Source organism: Notothenia coriiceps, unplaced genomic scaffold (assembly GCF_000735185.1).
Source record: "Notothenia coriiceps isolate Sejong01 unplaced genomic scaffold, NC01 NC01_scaffold00024830, whole genome shotgun sequence".
NCBI classification, from domain to species: Eukaryota; Metazoa; Chordata; class Actinopteri; order Perciformes; family Nototheniidae; genus Notothenia; species Notothenia coriiceps.
Genome location: NW_011357531.1, coordinates 166,074 through 183,486, shown reverse-complemented (window position 1 = coordinate 183,486; position 17,413 = coordinate 166,074). Strand labels below are relative to the sequence as shown.

Sequence of the window (17,413 nt, the reverse complement as noted above, 5' to 3'; positions counted from 1 at the left end):
TGTGTGTGTGTGTGTGTGTGTGTGTGTGTGTGTGTGTGTGTGTGTGTGTGTGTGTGGTATGTTCAGTTAAGTTCCTCAGGGTATCCACTTAAACTGCTTTGAATACAGATGAGATTAAATGGTACAGTAAAGTGTGTGAGGTGTGGGGTTCACTGGATGTTAAGTGTTGTGACTGCTGTAGGGACGAAGCTGTTTTTTTTTAGTGTGAGTTTCGATTTTATGGACTCAGGGGATGGAGCTATACGTGAAGCCACTAATGGGAATATTTCAGAAATATGGCCAATTAATAGGATAAATCAGTGGAGGAGCACATGGGAGTCAAGCCTTTGCAAATAAGAAGGAGAGAGAGAGAGAGAGGGAAAAGCTAAGCAGGCTGCATTACATCATCACTGTTTCTAAATTCAGATGATGTCTTACAAGTAGTGGTGGCAACGAGACAAGCCGCTGCTGCTGTCCAATATACATTTTAAACAGAACATGGCACAAGGCTTGCAGCTTCATCAGACACATAAATAATGTATACAATGTAATATTAAAAAATGCAAAATCAGGCTGCACAGTCCAGCTAAGAATAATTAAAAAAAAAAAACATAACCCTGATTTGTTTACAACAATACCATGCAGGCAGCTTCGTTAATGAGAGTATTGAAAGTACATTTTGGTTGATCTTGCTTTATTTTAATATTTGTTGGGCCCACTTTTGCCTTTATTTGATAGAGAACCGTGTAGAAATGGCAAAGAGAGGAGATATATTATAACAACAACAACCTTAGTGTGAACCTTTCGCCTTGAGCAACCTTTGTGTGTATTGCTTCTTTTCTGCGCTTGTTAGGGAGCTTGTTTGCTGCTAGTTTTTGACAGCAGTGAAGGTCAGTCAGTGCTGCTCTCGTGTTATCATCTCTGACATAGTACACATATTGTTCTTTAGAGAATTGAAATCTATAACAACTTCCATTGTAATGCTTACAGTAAATACCATGTATGTCTTCTCTCTCTCTCTCTCTCTCTCTCTCTCTCTCTCTCTCTCTCTCTCTCTCTCTCTCTCTCTCTCTCTCTCAGCCCCCCAACTACATCACTACCATCGTGGTTCAGGTCCAGTGCTACAATGAGCTGGTTGGCACTGTCATCTTTCACGAGGTACGGATTGTTGTGAGGGACAAAAATGACAACAACCCTCGCTTTCAGCAGCCACGCTACTATGTTGCGATAAACGAGGTAAGGGAGCAACTCCTGTTGTTGTTTCTGCTGGACTTTTGTGACACTGTGTGCAGAATTTGAACTTATTTATATAAGTGTAAGTGACATGCTTTGCTGTCTATAGTAAGAAACTTTTTTTTTCACTGCCAGTGGGGTCATCAAAGTTTAGAAGCGACTGACCAAAAAGCCCCCTAATAAATCAAATAAGGTTGTCTACTCAATGTTGAGGACCATGACATCATACTACCTGCAGCCCTGAGGTGATACTTAGGTCTACTTAATTACACATTTTGTTATGTTTCAGTTTGATATTTGAAATAAAAGTAAGTTCAATATCTTCGTCTTTACATCAATTATGTACAATGGCTGCACAAACCAAGTGCTTCCCTGTGAGATGAAACAGTCAAGATACATGTAATTTTCACTTGACTTTTTGTTCATTAAAACTGGCCAGGCATGACGGTATGAGGAATTATTTATGTTCATCTCGCATCAAAAACAAACCAGAATGACCAGCAATGATTCAAAACATTCATAAAATCTGTGCTTTCAGACTCCCGACAACTTGCCTCCATTGATTACACTTTTTGTGTGCATTGTGTGTTCATTATTTCACAGTGTGTTTACCTTTTCATACTGTAAGCACAACAGTGAGTAACTCTGCATTGCTGTCAACTGCCCCCCCCACTGCCCACTGCCTGCTCCCATTGACTCTGCTGAGGCCTCTGGGGAACAGCAGTGGTTCTTACTTTTTTGTTATTCTGTAAACCTTCAGACTGCTGCTGACTGCAACATTTCCCCCTCTCTGATATATATGTTTTTCTTTTTGTTGTACTAATGGGCTGGAGTGGCAACAGTAATGGCCCTATGCATGGGCTCACTGCTGTAAGTACATGTTGGAGTCACAGTGGGCCATTTGAGCTGCTGACTTTTTATTTCTCCCCGCTCTTATATTTTCCTCTAGCTCACACCAGTTGGAACGACCATTTTCAATGGCTTCTCTGGGAATAATGGAGCTACGGATATTGACGACGGACCCAATGGACATATAGAATACAGCATACTTTACAACCCCAATGACCTGGTATATGGACAAGTCACGCCATGATAAACACCCTCTACACCATTGTAAATTTCTTCAACAATCATGACTTATTGCTCACATCCACTTTTCCTTCTGTCTTATCATATAAACTCTCATTTTCTTTCAGGGATCTAACAGAACAGTGAGTGTTGCCAACACTCTTTCAGGACACATTATTCTGGCTGAGAGGCTAAACTATGAGGAGAGAACTCGCTACCTTGTTTTGGTCCAAGCCAATGTAAGTGACTTTTGTTTGCAAGTGTCAAGATCAGCAAATGCTCAATGTCAACAGATTAAAAATAGGCCTTGATTGTGGACTTTTCTTTCTAAGGTTGTCTACCTCAGCATTGCCCTTGAGGGTAATGCACCTTAAACCATTTCTCAATAGGTGCTTTGTGTTCAGCCGCAGCAGCTTAACAATTTGTTATTTGGAGCGTGGAAGTGCAGCACTCAAGGTTCTGTTTTTATGTATTGGCCTAAGACACTAACAGTTTTAGTTTTACCATATTTCAGATATTTTATTTATTTTAGGGGGCAAACTTTTTGAACTTGAAGTCAATAGTTTGCTGCTTAAATGATTTCAAATCCTTACACTGCATCATTTATTTTCCTCAGTGAAGTTTTAAAGCAAGGTCTGGTTTCAAAATGTGGTCATCATTCAGTAAGTAACCCTATATCTTTAGTCCACCAATCGTGGAATCTTGTTTCTTTTTTACACATTGATAAGAAGTAATTAGAGATCTCATTTGGCAGTCACTGTAAGGACATCACACTGACAATCTATTTAACTCACCTAATTGTAATTCAGAGATAGCTTACATATTTTTTATTCAAAGTGATTGAAGTTGTCTCTGGTATACAGACGGTTATTTCAGAATGTGTCAGAGCGCCCTTGCATATCTACTATGTAACTATGTATGCATAATTATGGATTTAACTTGAGGGATGCACTTTTCCTTCACACTCTGACTGGGCAACATGAATGTGAAAATATTGTAAAACAAGTTCTGCTAATGATGCCAAAATGAGTTTTAATGAAGGCAGCTTTATGCTCTTTCTCCAGTCCTTATCATATGTCAATAGGCAATGTATGTGGACCAAGAGCCACCAGAAAGGCACCAGCCAGGAATGCAGATTTAATTAGAAGGCTGGGATTTAGGAGGTCACCACTCCTACATGAATGCTGGACAGCATTTAGCAGTTAACCCATGTCCTCTCCTCTCCATTTCCTGCATGAGGGAGCAAAAGACTCAACCCTTTACCCCGGCAAGTGGTCCTCCAGGGATACTTTACTTTCTCTCGCAAGAGGACGTCAAAGTAGAATAAGAAAGAAGTCATTGTATTTACTAGAACTCTGTGATGCTTGTGTCAAGAGTTCAATTACACTAACAGCACAAATCTTTGAAGTGCTGTGCTGCTCACTTGGCAGGATACCACTCAGGAAGAGCCGGAACCACAAGGGGTGATCTTTAGAGATGGCTGCTGAAAATATATGTTTATTGAGAAGGTTTAGAAATGTTTAGAAGAAAACTGAAGAGTCGTACTGTTTTATCGCATTTAAAGTGGTCTGATGCATATTGTTTGCATTATCTTTTTCATTCTACTTCAATGACTAAGAATCCTTTAACATAAGTGCTATGTAATATATAAAAAAGCATATTGGAGAAAACAGTGTATTGGATATTTTATGACAAAATGTGTTATTTACCAGTGAAAATAGTATGTTGACTGTTTTTGATAGTATTCAATAATGTTCTACTTAAAGCATGAAAATGAATTTCAGCACCCATTTCCTGCAGCCAAACAAATGTAGAATAAAAACTGAATTAATGCATCACTGAGTTTCCATAACAGCCACAGCTGTAATATATTCTGAAAAACAGTTGCAGAGGTCTGTCGTGGTTTTAACATGTTATATTGATTTTAGCTGAGCAGTGTGTAGCCCCAGTGCACAAAGTAACAAATCATCTGGGAGTTTAAAGGTTCAAATCGAAAATATTTTTTCTTCTTCCAGGACCGTGCTCCATACCCCCCGAACAGACGGACAGCTACGACTACTCTGACTGTGGACGTTCTGGACGGAGACGACCTGGGCCCCATGTTCCTGCCTTGCATTTTGGTGAACAACACTCGAGACTGCAACCCCCTCACCTACCGTGTTGCTATCCCAGAATTCACTGAACCGGTAAGAACCAGGCTGACAGGGGAGTGTGAACACGCTGGCTTTCCACAAGTTCATTTGAACACAAATTCTTCCCGTTAATAGTATGTGCATTTTTAGTTTTTTTTGCACGCAGGTCGTGTTTTATCTGTCGTGCTCTGGGTGCATGTGCATTGAGCCGCATCATTCATATTTGTGCTGCATATCTACCCTCCTGCTAAATGTTTCAAAATGCCACACATGTTAAAGAGCCTAATTGTCTGCTAACACCTTGTTGTTAGTCTCCTCGACTGGAGGAAGAGTTGTCTTTGCTGCTGTGTATCAGCATGGTGATTCCAGGAGCATTCTCTGATCTGTTGGACCAGCAATTAGAGCTGACGGCTGGGTTGACCTGGGATGACAGCCAAACACCCCTGGAATTCATAGAAGTAGGAAACTAGAGGGGGAGATGATTTGGCAGCTTAGATAAAGAGTCTGAGGTGTTGCACAAATAGAGATGATGTCCATATCTATAAACGCTTTATCTTTGTCTGTAGAAATCTATATATACAGTGCATGAAGAGATATGCAATAAATTACACTGTGTTGAATTATTATATTGGACTATAATAGACTTTATAAAGCTACATCACCTCAAGCTCCATTTTGTACTTCCTGTTTTAAGAGTATAACACACTTCTCATCAGCAGTCTGGACGGGCCTAGCTGACTGGATTGAACTGTATTGAATTGAATTAGATTGGACTGGAGTTGTAGACTGGATTTGATTGGATTTTCTGGACTGGATTGATGTTGGCATTGTGGCGTCCTGAATGCAGGAAGATTTGGATCAGAGCCCGGCCCCAGTCTTTATCGAGTTTGAACATTGTCTGCGTCATCACATGGGTCCTCCTCGAGTTTCCTCAAACACACAGTTGGGAATTAGAAACTCGACATGCCCAAAGATCGGAATTATCTTGTACCAATGTAAATAAACGAGTAGTTTAACTACATTTAGCAGTAACTTCATGTAGTTTGACTACATTCATAACTGTGTGGTGATTCAATTATAAACATTTATTTTTAGCCTTTTTTTGTGTAGTTAACGACTGAAACTACAAACAACATTATACCACAAAAGGATTTCATTTATCTTTTGTTTTGTTTAAAATTGCTTTTCTGCTGTAATTTTTAAATATGATAGGTTGATCTCTACCCTCCGTGGGCACGTTTGATACATTTAGTGTTATCTATTCTGGCAAGTTAATTCATTTCTTTCATTGACAATTATATATTCTTCCAGTTTGTGGATAATAAGTACCACGTTATATTGTTGTTATTTAATATTGTAGATCGAGCAACAAATGTGTACCTTCGTAAGCAACACCAACATATCTAACAATTATGTTTTGTAGCAGTATTGGGAAAAGACTGAATCAAGTATGCTATTGTAATTGGTCGTCATGTTTCTAAAATTGGAGTCAAACTGAATCAAATTTATCTGAGACGAGGGCGAGAGAAATTAAATAAAACATAAGTCTGCAATAATGACACAAATGGAACTATAAACAGTGGTTGAGAAATCAATGGTTGGAGGTTTAGTGCTAGAGGGAAAAGGGAGTAATAAACAAAGGTAAACAGAACAGTGTACACTGTATATACATGTAGGTGTATGTCTCTGCACTTGTGTGTGTACCGGAGCTGCCACCGTGACTCACTTTGTTTGTCCAGACTTCCCATTCAGAGTTTGCTCATAATGTATAATTTATGATAAAAGGTTTGCAGACTGCTAAGTATGCAGCTGCACAAACCAAAGCTTTTTCATTAGTGTGAGAAAATGTTGGTCTTTCTCCCTCTCTCTGTGCTTTCCACCTTCAAACATTGCATGGTTTCAAGCTACCAGCAATAATAAAGTCTGATGTGACATTTTCCTTTACTTTATATAAATGTTGTTCTCAAACATAATGTCTCCTCCATACATTCAGAGTTCCTCGAATTGTCAATTTCAAAAGAGGTATCTCTTTTTCTCCTTATTTGATTTTCCTTAAAGAGTGATATTTTATATTACTTTCTTTCTTTTCAAGAGTGGTCTAAATTAGCATTGCAGTTTTTGCTGGTGTTTGATTTATCTCTATTCTGCAGTGTAACCGTTCTGCTAACATATCTGTCCACGAGGAGATTTGTCGTCTCATAATTGATGAGTGTATTGTAATTAATCACAATAGCTAGACAGGCATTATTTAGTTGATCTGTATTTATTTTTTGCCCTGGGGGGATATAATGCGGGCTCTGGAGTCCCCCGGATAATGACTGTTGGAGGAGGGTATTATAGCTAATCATCATTGTGCAGCGCTGGAGGGATTTGATTTAGCGCACCTCCAGACATTGTAAAAGCGAGAGGGTTGGTTAGGGGGGGGTGTAAGGATTACTTCAGAGCTGAGGGATATAAATGTATCCCCCCCGAGAAGGGATTCTTCCTGCCAGAGAGATGTTAGCCATGTGTCTTTCTACGTTAAGGAAGTTTAGCTCAGGCCTCTTAGCATACTTACGCATACTCTATCTGCCATATGGAGGCATTTATCATCAGAGATGTATTCATAAATGTGATGTGCTAAACATATTTCCACTTAGCCATATGTTGGGGCAAAGGTATAGACGAAGAGCTGTGTAAATGAGAGCTCAATATGTTTGAGTGTGCATGAGTAGGAAAAGGCAGCCTACAGCACTGCAAACAGATTAACCTTGATGCGCAGCTCGATGTGGTGTATTTGGAAGCATAATGATGAGAAAGGGATCTAATGAATTGCTTATTAATTAAATATCCCAATAATTGACCCGTGTGCTTCGGACTTTGACTGCTAATGTAATTCCCTGCAGGTCATTGGTTCCTCATTTTATATAAGAAATTGTATTTGCATTTCTTCCTAATATTCAGTTTACAAGGAGGCCAGTCGCAGCAGCTCCTCTGATCCTACTTTAAAAGTAGGAAACCGTTTTTGGGGGCCAGGAAGAGCAGCTTCTCTAAGGAACACGTCACATAAGATTACACAGCAGCCAAAATAATGATAAATAGGACATAATGTGTTTTTCGGGGCTGCTGATATCCTTTCTAAGTGGTATTTCCTCTTTTTACAAGACAATAAAAATCCCATCTCTGAATAATAATGCTCTCAAAGTTATTTCAGGAGACAATGGCTGTGCTACAACTAGACAGTCAACAGAAAATAAACAGATTTGCATCTGATTATCTTGCCGTGTTGTTGACTGACTCCCCCTCCCCTCGTTGCAGAGCAAACTGAACCCACTGAATGTGACCCCTGCGATCCGGGCCGTGGACATGGACAGGAACATACAGCCCCCGTCAAACAGACCCAACATTCTTTACTACATCCTAGTTGGTAGGTGCATCACGTATCCTGATTGATTGTGCGCATTTAATGTTCTTTGGCTCGGTCGTCAGCCATGACTTGACTTCTGAATTTTCATTTCGGTGTCCTCGACGTTATCATAAAGTGCAGTGAATCCAAATCTTTGAATGTTCTTTTTTTTATTATTGCAGGTCATCCAGTAGCATACCGAGAGTATTTCTCCCTGAACAGAACCACTGCAGAGCTGCGTGTTCTGCAGCCTATCAGCAGGGACTTGTACCAACGTTTCACACTCATCATCAAGGTAAACAAACTCAATCCCAATCAGTGCTTGCTTTTTTTAAAAGGACTTTGACTATTCTGATGTCAAGATTTACTGTGCGATTTTGATGGAAACTAAACCCACTACGAAACAAACTTTTGACCGCAATGTACTTGTGATGTATTGTGTTTATTTTGTACATACTCTTCATTCATACAGAGAAATTGAAGAATGTTTGGTCACAAAATTGGTTTACAATGATAGAAAAGTAAAAAAATTGATTGGCCAAAACGTATATAAACGTTGCATTTACTAAACTCAATGGGGCTGATTGTCGTTGGTTCAGCCCAAACCAAAACACTGATTATTATAAGCAAAGATTCTTCTCAATCTGAGCTTTTATTTTTTATTTGCTAGTGCCAAATCAAGTTTGAACTTTTCTCTATAACTTAAACATCCACACTTTTCAGCTCCACCTAGATAACCTGAAGGCCATTAACCTTATCTTTAGCTGCTTTGGAGATCTAGGGTGAAAAATATGTTATGATTTATGGACTTAGCAGGAGGATAGCCTTCTAGTCTCTCATGAATCCTAATTTGGATCCGAGTCAGGGATTGCCTCGGTGCTGCTGGTGGAGAGCAGCAGTGCAGATGAACTTTCCATCCACCCGTCACTAACCTCTACACACCTCTAAGCACTGTGTAACAGGCTGTTTACCGGGATAGCTGTGGAGTAAAAAGATGAGAGGAACAGCTGATTTTCACCAGAGGAAGAAGGCAAGAGGAGATTGATCGTATAGAGAGAGTTTTTGCATATTTCCGTAAGGGTTGTGCATAGCTAGGGGAAGGGAAACAGTTCAAAGAGCAAAAAAAAAATGAAGATCGAGAGAGATATGTGTATGGTGTCTAGTACTGGAGGAGTCTTATCTACCTTAGTCATAGAGAGGGGGAGAGGAACCGTTGCTCAAGATATCCAAGGGGCAGGAAAGTGAGAATTAGACTTTGGTATCTTGAGAGTTCTGCGGCACAGCATGTGGTGTACATAGCTAATGCTTTAAAAGACTTCAAAACATATATGGGATGGGGTGAGCTGCAGCACCTCAAGCATATTTAAAAAAAAAAAGATCTGTTTATCTTCCAAAGTCATGATTGATCCTGATAGGGCTATTTCCACTAGGATTACATGGACGAAATGAAGACAAGTGACAAAGGCAGATGGAGAGAAATAGCGTGGTTTAATAGAAACAAGGAAGCAAAGAAATGCAGTATGGCGCTCTAAGGCAATGGAGTCAGGACAGCAGCATTGAGACTGATAAACACTGACTTTGGGAAGCAGTGAATCTCCTGCAGGCTTGTGTGTAGTAGCAGTGGAGCGCAGGTCATTTAGCACTGCCTCACAGAAATAAGGACATCGCTAAAGAGCTGAATGACCAGGGAACACAGTAATCTCACACCCCGTCTTTTTTCTCTCGGACGAAATTTTTCTTTGTTAATGCTGAGAAGTAGCGAGAACATCGAGGCACACACACTTTGTTCGTCAATGACACCACTTGTCCCTCAGGTGTTTGTGTGAGCAGATTGGATCTTTGGGTCCTTGCATTGTGAGTGTTCTTTATCATCAGATAAGAGAGGAAGGTAGAAGATGATTGGTGAAGATTTCCTGGCATTTTTATTGCGATGCCAATAAAAATATGAGCTGTAGTGAAACTCAACTTGATGTGCCAAAAACGGCGGGGCAGGGTTTTGCAATAGAAAAGACAAACAATACAAATAACAGCAATCTTCTGAGTAGTTTTGGCCCTAGCATTTTTTCCATGTAGCTGTAGAAACAAATGATTCTGTTACAATCGTCAGTCTGCAACACAAGCCCAGTGAAATTGAGCTAATGTGCAGAATTAGTTCCAGGTCATGGCTTAAACTGATGTCGCCTCACACCCCCTCTCCATCTGTATTTTCAAAGCCTCAATATTTCTGAAGCATCCCAGTGTGGGAGCCAATAGCAACATATGTGCCTCGGAGGGAAAAAATGTGCAGTGACAGCCTGACCACACTTCTTTCACTAAGCTGGTGTAAGACTGAACTCGGGTTAAAGAACAGCTCTGTTATGCTTTGGTACAGTTTGATAGTTAGGACAACACACATTTTGATTTGCAGTAATTAGCTGTGTTTCTTAAGCATTCATGTCAACTGTGGAACAACATGAAGAATAAGAGATGTTTATCTTCTGGTAGGTGAGCAGTATGCGACACACACAAGCTAGTTTTGGATGCAGGTGAATCAACAATTCCCTCATGTATTTTTGGGAGAGTGTCCAGCTCTGGGAATTGACTGTGTGCATAAACTGTGTTGTAACATTGTTGTATCAAATTCCAGTATTCGGTAATATATTAATTATATGTAGCAGGATTTGTTTTTATTATTGCTAGTTTTCTCAACAACTGACTTGAACCTTATTCAGTCATTTTTGTTAACATTAAAATGAACCCCATCTTGCAATATGAGTTGTTTTCCGTGGCTCGATGCTGCAGGTCAGTTTCTGGAGAAAGAAATAAACATGAGGAAGAGATGTTGACTGGGATTTTGTCATACCAAACAGTTCCACATTTTATTTCAAGCTTTCAGGCAAAACAGAGTACATCATCAGACAGTTTTAAGCTCAGTTGAGTAAGCACTAATGGAGACAGCCATGTTTACTAGTTAATTGGTCCATTTCTGGCACTGACTTAGTGAGAAGGGGACCCATTGACCCTGCTTTTTATCAATGGTCACCAATTTGACGGAGTAGTTAGAGCCACTAATTACTGCCTCTCCCCGTCAAATGATGGTATTTGCGTTAAGTGCTCTAGTAATTACTAAGGCCTAATCCTAAATGGACCCCTGATTACATTTAGCAAATGTAGCTTTTTGTAATTGAAATGACGCTTTTTGTCCCTATGTCTGCATAACAGTTGGGACAGCATAACACTTAAGTGTCTTACTTTAATCTTACAACTCATTATTAGTACTTCTTAATACATTTCTAGTAGACTGGTTATCAGTCATTTGACTCACTCTTGTCTTTTTTCGTATAATTTCAGGCTGAACAGGACAACGGTCACCCCCTCCCGGCCTACGCTGACCTCATTATCGAAATCCTGGATGAGAACAACCAGGCACCGTATTTCCAGTTTGCCACCTATCAGGGCTATGTGAGTGAGTCCTCCCCAGTGGGAACGACTATCTCCGCCAGTGCCAACCTCACTGCGCCCCTGGGAATCATCGCTCTGGATAATGACATTGAGGAGGTAGAAAGCAAGAACCTTTACAAGGCTCCCTGCACTTAACACATGCCCACCCATAAATGTGTGCATTCAAATACAAAGCACATGTGGTGCATTTGATTATATATTGTTTACAGGTTCATATTTATTTACAAGTTTTTGTTGTGCGTTCACATTCAATACTCATTTTCCTGCTGTATTTTTCTCCTTGTTTTAGCTGGATCCTGGTGATACACCTGTAGGTAAAGGGGGTTGCTCTTAGATGCAATGGCACACACTCACACACATAGAAACATACAGAGTGTAATAGGGATGTCCCGAACATGTTTCTTTGCACTTAATCCCCCACTTTAGTCCATTAAAAAATAACTGTTGTAGTATTATATTCATATATTTTGATACAGAGGTGAATCCAATATTTATGTTTTCTTGCATTATACAGCTGCTCTGTGAACTCTAAACAGCTTAAAGCAGCCCTCCATTTAAGTCAGTAAAGTCAATTAAAGGATTTCAATACTCAAAAGCTCTCTGTTCTTAGAATATTTAATGTTACAGCCTCTTGCAGTGCATGGTATAATTTACTTCAAGATACATTCTCTTAATTTCCACCTCAAACAAAATGCTCGCTGTAAAACACATCTGTTTTGTCTTGTTTGTTTGGTCTTCGCTGCGGCACATTGTCATTGTTCCACTAACTAACACATACAGAAGAAGACGAGTTAACTTTCGGGTCACCTGTTTCTCCTCATCTTCACACACTGCCTAGGAGTCTCACGCTTATGTAGTTAATCTTGGATCAATGAACAAAGTAATGTCGATAAGCTCCTAGTGCTATATTTAGCTTCCAAGTAGCCAAGGGCTTCTGACTGTATTGCTTGCCGAACATGTTTCTTTGTCTGTGTTCTCGTCATTTTCAACAAGAGTTGATGTTCTTGGAAGATGCAGAACTAGCTTCAGGTATGACATCCTTACATGCGCCACAACAGAGAGGGCATGTGTAAAATCCTGGAGAGGACACAGGGACATGTTAATTGATTCGACACTGTACATCCTGCCAAGTTGGTCACAGTTGCTTCGTTGACTCTCTTCAGACCGTACCTGAGACGAGGCTTTGCTCTGCTCCTACACCCTCCCAATCATCCTCTGCGCTGAACTCCATCTTGTTGGAAACCCTGTAATCAACGAGTGCTCTGGCAGATTTAATTATTGCTGTTTCTCACTCAGTGTGGCCTTCTCCCAAAAACTGTGCAAGAAATAGTCTGTTTACAAAATCCTGTTTCCCTATTAAGTGTTGCATCATCTTTCCGAGCAATTTCTGATAAAGAAAACATAAAGCAATTCAAACAAAACACTGAGGACGAGCAGAAATTACTGAACAGAGAGCTGCAATTATCAATCAATCAATCAATGTTTATTTATATAGCCCAATATCACAAATGTTACATTTGTCTCAGTGGACTTCACAGTGTGTACAGAATATCAGTATGACAATACGACACCCTCTGTCCTTTGACCCTCACATCGTACAAGGAAAAACTTCCAGAGAAAACCCCACAGTTTAAAGGGAAAATGGGAGAAACCTCAGGGAGAGCAACAGAGGAGGGATCCCTCTCCCAGGACGGACAGACGTGCAATAGATGCCGTGTGTAAATCGAAAAGATAATACATTTACAACATAGGTAGTCCAAATGTTCGGAAATGCATGTGTCTATAATAAGAAGATGAATCCACGAGGATGTCAGCAATCTTGTGGGAGCCATCAGGGAAGTAGTATGATGAGAGTCAGGCAGGACCGCAGAAACAGGTTCAGCCACGACTCGAAGTCCAGGACTCAGATTCAGTGCTCAGGATAGAGGATCCAGGACACACGACCACAGCAACAGGATGAGCCTCGACTCAGGATCCCGGCGTAGATATGGACACAAAAAAGAGATTTGGGGGGAAACTGGGTTAATCGGAACATGAGAGTACACAGACAAACAGCCAGAAAGACGGAGTTATTATCAATCACATGATGCAGCCTTTGGCCGCCACTGAAGCCTGGTGCATTGATTTAGTTCCTCAGCATTGGTTACATTTGATCCATTATCAGTTGTGATGCACACTCTACAGCCGTCTTCTTTCAGGCTCCAGCTGCACTTTCTTAGTCCATGGGCTATACTCTCTCTGTGTGGTCAACAGGATAGTATGATGTTTTAATGAAACAATTTAAACCCTGGATCACAAGCAGTGAACACTGTGTATCTTAAATCACAGGTTTGTAATTAGCTAACCACATGTTTCAAATTACAACTTGAAATCGATGAATAATTAGTCCTACGCCTCTGCTACAGAAAGTGGTTCGTTACAGTGTTTTTAAAGGGGAAACACTTGTAAATGTAGCTTACCTTGAGCTCAATACGTTTTATAAAACAAAAAATACTATAAGTGGATAGTACACTAATCCATGAAAAATAAAGTCTTGGATAAACTTGATCCCTGCTCTTAAACTAACTCGGGACATCCCTAGATTTATTTGATACATCACTTCGCACAAAGTAAAAACAAACTGATAACACTAATCTGCTGCTGGAGACATCCCAAATATTACATGTTTAGCTTTCCATTGTTTCTGCCAAATGTCCACTTCAGAAATGATTTGTTTTGTATTAATATTTCAAAATAATGAAAATCATAGAATGAAATGCAATGCAAGTCTCTGGTAGTAGCAGGTGTGTGTGCGTGGATTAATCTAGATGCACTGACTCTTTATCCTAATGGGAGTGTTTTTGTTTGCAGTGTTTTGCTGTGCAGTGTTCTTCTTCTTTCTATGCAGATGGGTGTTTGTTGATGTGGTTTCTGCAATAGCTTCAGTCAGAATTTATGGAATTATTCTCTTTGAATACCAACTTCAAAATATTTGTCATTGATTGTTGTGTGTGTAGTTGGTGGAAGGGGGTGTTTTGACATATTTGTTTGACACATTTAACAAACTGTGTGTTTGTGTGTGTGTCTTCACCAACCACAGCGGAGAATGCTTTACATTTTCCTCATATCCTAACTGCACTGATAGATTTATGTTTGAATGGGTGGATACACACCGTCTCAAACACACACAGAACAAAACAAATGACTGCTACCTTTAGTTAATCTTTCACAAAACCCTTTATTCCGTGTTTGGAGAAGATTAACAAATCATAGTGGAGTGGAAGCAGAGATAACAAAATCAATAAGCCACCCAGTTCCGATGTTTACCAAACTCTCTTAAGAGGACTCATTGATGGACGGGAATCGAAGCCGACTAGCAGCAATGGCCCACAATGGACTCGAGGTCTATTTGTAACACAATCAAACCACATCAGTGATGAGACATCTTTGGATAAATGGAACTTTATTTATAATGTTTTCAATCTTATTTAGTACCTGGATGCCCTAAACAAAAGCTATTAAACCAATACCTTTTAACGACTGCTTAATGTCGTCAATATATTTCCCTAAAAAGCATCAGAGGCTGTAATGCTTGTAAGTTGTTTTAGCAGAAGTGATTTCCTCTCTTTCTTGATACTATCGTGTATCAAAACATTGGTTTCTTGTTCCCCTCCTCTGCTCCTTCTCCGCTGTTTTCTTAAGATAGATGAGGGACCTGCAGGAGATTACTTTTTCAACTCTTTGACGGATCAAAATGTACTGATAGGTCTTCCCATCCCCACAGCTACGGCCTTGAAAAACAAAGGTGATGAAATACTCATGTCACCATGGTAACTTGTTTCTTTCTGTATATCTTTTTGTTGGAAGACAAAAGACCCCTTGGTGAAGATTACCCTGGATGACTACACCACGATCTTCAGCCTGACCCCAACTGGGATAATCCGCTACCTGAAGTTGATCAAACCTGTGGATCGGGAACAGCAGATGGTCTATACTTTCACGGTAGGCCTCAGACTCAGTGGTCTCTATCCACAAGACAGCACTCACGCCCTTTGACCTACATCTCCTATTCTGTGTTTATAAATAGAACTCACAGGTTAGGTTTATACCAAGAGGCACCCGTAGACACAAAGCTGGCCTGACACTTTTGCAACAATATGACCTTTATCAAGGGTCAAATAACAGTAAAGTACAACAGTCTGTTCACTTGTTTTACTAACTGCTATTCAAATATGAACCTAAGAATATTCAACATCTGTCTCATGTTAATCTCTATATACACTTAATAGATATACATATATATATATGTGCATATAGTTAGACTTATCACTAGCATATTAAAGTTTACAATCCAAAGAATAAAGAAACTGCAAATAGCACTGGCAAAAAAGTAAACATGATCCATTCAAATAAATATGCTAATAATATAGAAGACACAAACAGGTTTGTCAGATCACAAAACATTTAAAACTGATTAATACTGAAACCATGTGTGAAATATGTCTACACACGTATGCACTACATTCTGAATGATTATGATACTATTAGAGTTATATGTTGTGGAACATGGAACAAAGTTCTGTTCTTGTAGGCATTTCTCTTTTTAATTGACTTTTTGCTATTTACTGGACATATCTATACATACTATTTAGTGTAATATTTAGAGAAAATCCTTTTGGATTTAATCGTTCAAAGTTCTCAACCTATTCCTTTGAAGAGACATATAGAGAGTACATTTTGTGGGAACTCTCTAATCTTTTAATATATGACACGGTTCAGTCTCACTGAACTCTGCCGCTACTTTCATGTTCCATTAGGATTCTGGAGTGGGTTGCTTATAATCTCGATAATGTTTTATTAATCTTCTTAATGTATGGTGTTTTTAGTGGGTTTACAGCCTGGTTTACCATAGTGACTTGTTTCTGCTTTGCTCAGAGGAATGGCAGCATCTTGGGAAATAGATTAGCCCCCTCCCCAGAGGTATTCTTGTGGATTAGAGAGCATTGGCAAACCAGCAGTGAGATCTGTGGGAACGGTTCCCTGGACAGTGTCTGCACGGGGATGATTCGGATCACTGTAGATTGAGATATAATGCTAGGTTTGTTGGGGTTGGTTTGTACATCAATGGAATGTTCTATGTCAGAAGAGTGTGTGGACGGATAATCTGCAACTATTTTGATAACAGACTTTTAATGCAAAAAGAGGCAGAAGTGCTGTTTTCAGCCTGTCAAATGTAAGAATTGTAACCTCACCCTGTGTGAATAAAGTTGGTGTTTGTTAATCTATTAAATATTTCAATTGTAGTCCAGCATACTGCATGTTTGTCTCTTATTGGGTTTCTTTTTCATGAGGAATAAAGAATCTCTGGATCCACATTAGAATGAGAGCTGAAAATATGCATCCACTTTGCAGTGGTGACAGCTCAATACAGCTCTTTAGAAGGACTTCTGCATTCAATATCAGATGTAAGGGAAATATTCTATTCCAGGATAATCAGCAGAATCATCCTCTCCATCTCTCATCCTCCACATCAGTGTTTCAATACAAAATAAAAGATGACGCACATTGCCTGGTGAATATTGAAGTGGTGGTTGTTGTTGTTGTTGTTGTGGTTGTTGTTGAAACATGTTTCTATGTTGGCCCTTAATGCATCATGAATATATCCTATTATACTATATTAAACATGTTTTTTTGCTAACTGTTGTTCTGTGAAATACTGTGTTGCAGGCTGACTGATAACATAACTATAGGTTACTTACGTAACCCCAGTTCTCAGAGTAACATGAAGTGAGATGTCTCACTATGGGATGCGCCTCATCGCGGAGCAAACAGAAGCATCAATCTCATTACGCCAATCCTGATTGGCTGGTGATCTTGACGTCAGCGTCAGGGAATCCACCCCCTATAAGTAGCTTGCGCTACGCCGCATGCGTCATTCAAAATAAGCACCTCTTCTCGCTTCACCATAGCAAGGAGGGCCGTCTGGTGAGACATCTCACTTCATGTTACTCTGAGAACTGGGGTTACGTAAGTAACCTATAGTNTTATACTATATTAAACATGTTTTTTTGCTAACTGTTGTTCTGTGAAATACTGTGTTGCAGGCTGACTGATAACATAACTTGGTTGGCTGCTTATTAAATGACTTTATAAACCATGTCAGAAAATCATTCAGAATCATTTTACATTAAGTGCT

At 39.7% G+C, this 17,413-nt stretch overlaps 1 protein-coding gene across 1 annotated transcript in view; it reads left to right on the top strand.

Annotated features, from left to right (window-relative positions):
• The window catches only part of pcdh15a (protocadherin-related 15a), a 76,991-nt gene that overhangs the window by 4,251 nt on the left and 55,327 nt on the right, over positions 1 to 17,413 (top strand). The window contains exons 3-10 of the mRNA XM_010783224.1: positions 1,060 to 1,215; positions 2,162 to 2,281; positions 2,409 to 2,519; positions 4,296 to 4,466; positions 7,710 to 7,818; positions 7,980 to 8,092; positions 11,128 to 11,334; positions 15,085 to 15,219. Of these exons, the coding sequence (XP_010781526.1) occupies positions 1,060 to 1,215; positions 2,162 to 2,281; positions 2,409 to 2,519; positions 4,296 to 4,466; positions 7,710 to 7,818; positions 7,980 to 8,092; positions 11,128 to 11,334; positions 15,085 to 15,219 (1,122 nt within the window). The remainder of the gene's footprint in view (positions 1 to 1,059; positions 1,216 to 2,161; positions 2,282 to 2,408; positions 2,520 to 4,295; positions 4,467 to 7,709; positions 7,819 to 7,979; positions 8,093 to 11,127; positions 11,335 to 15,084; positions 15,220 to 17,413) is intronic.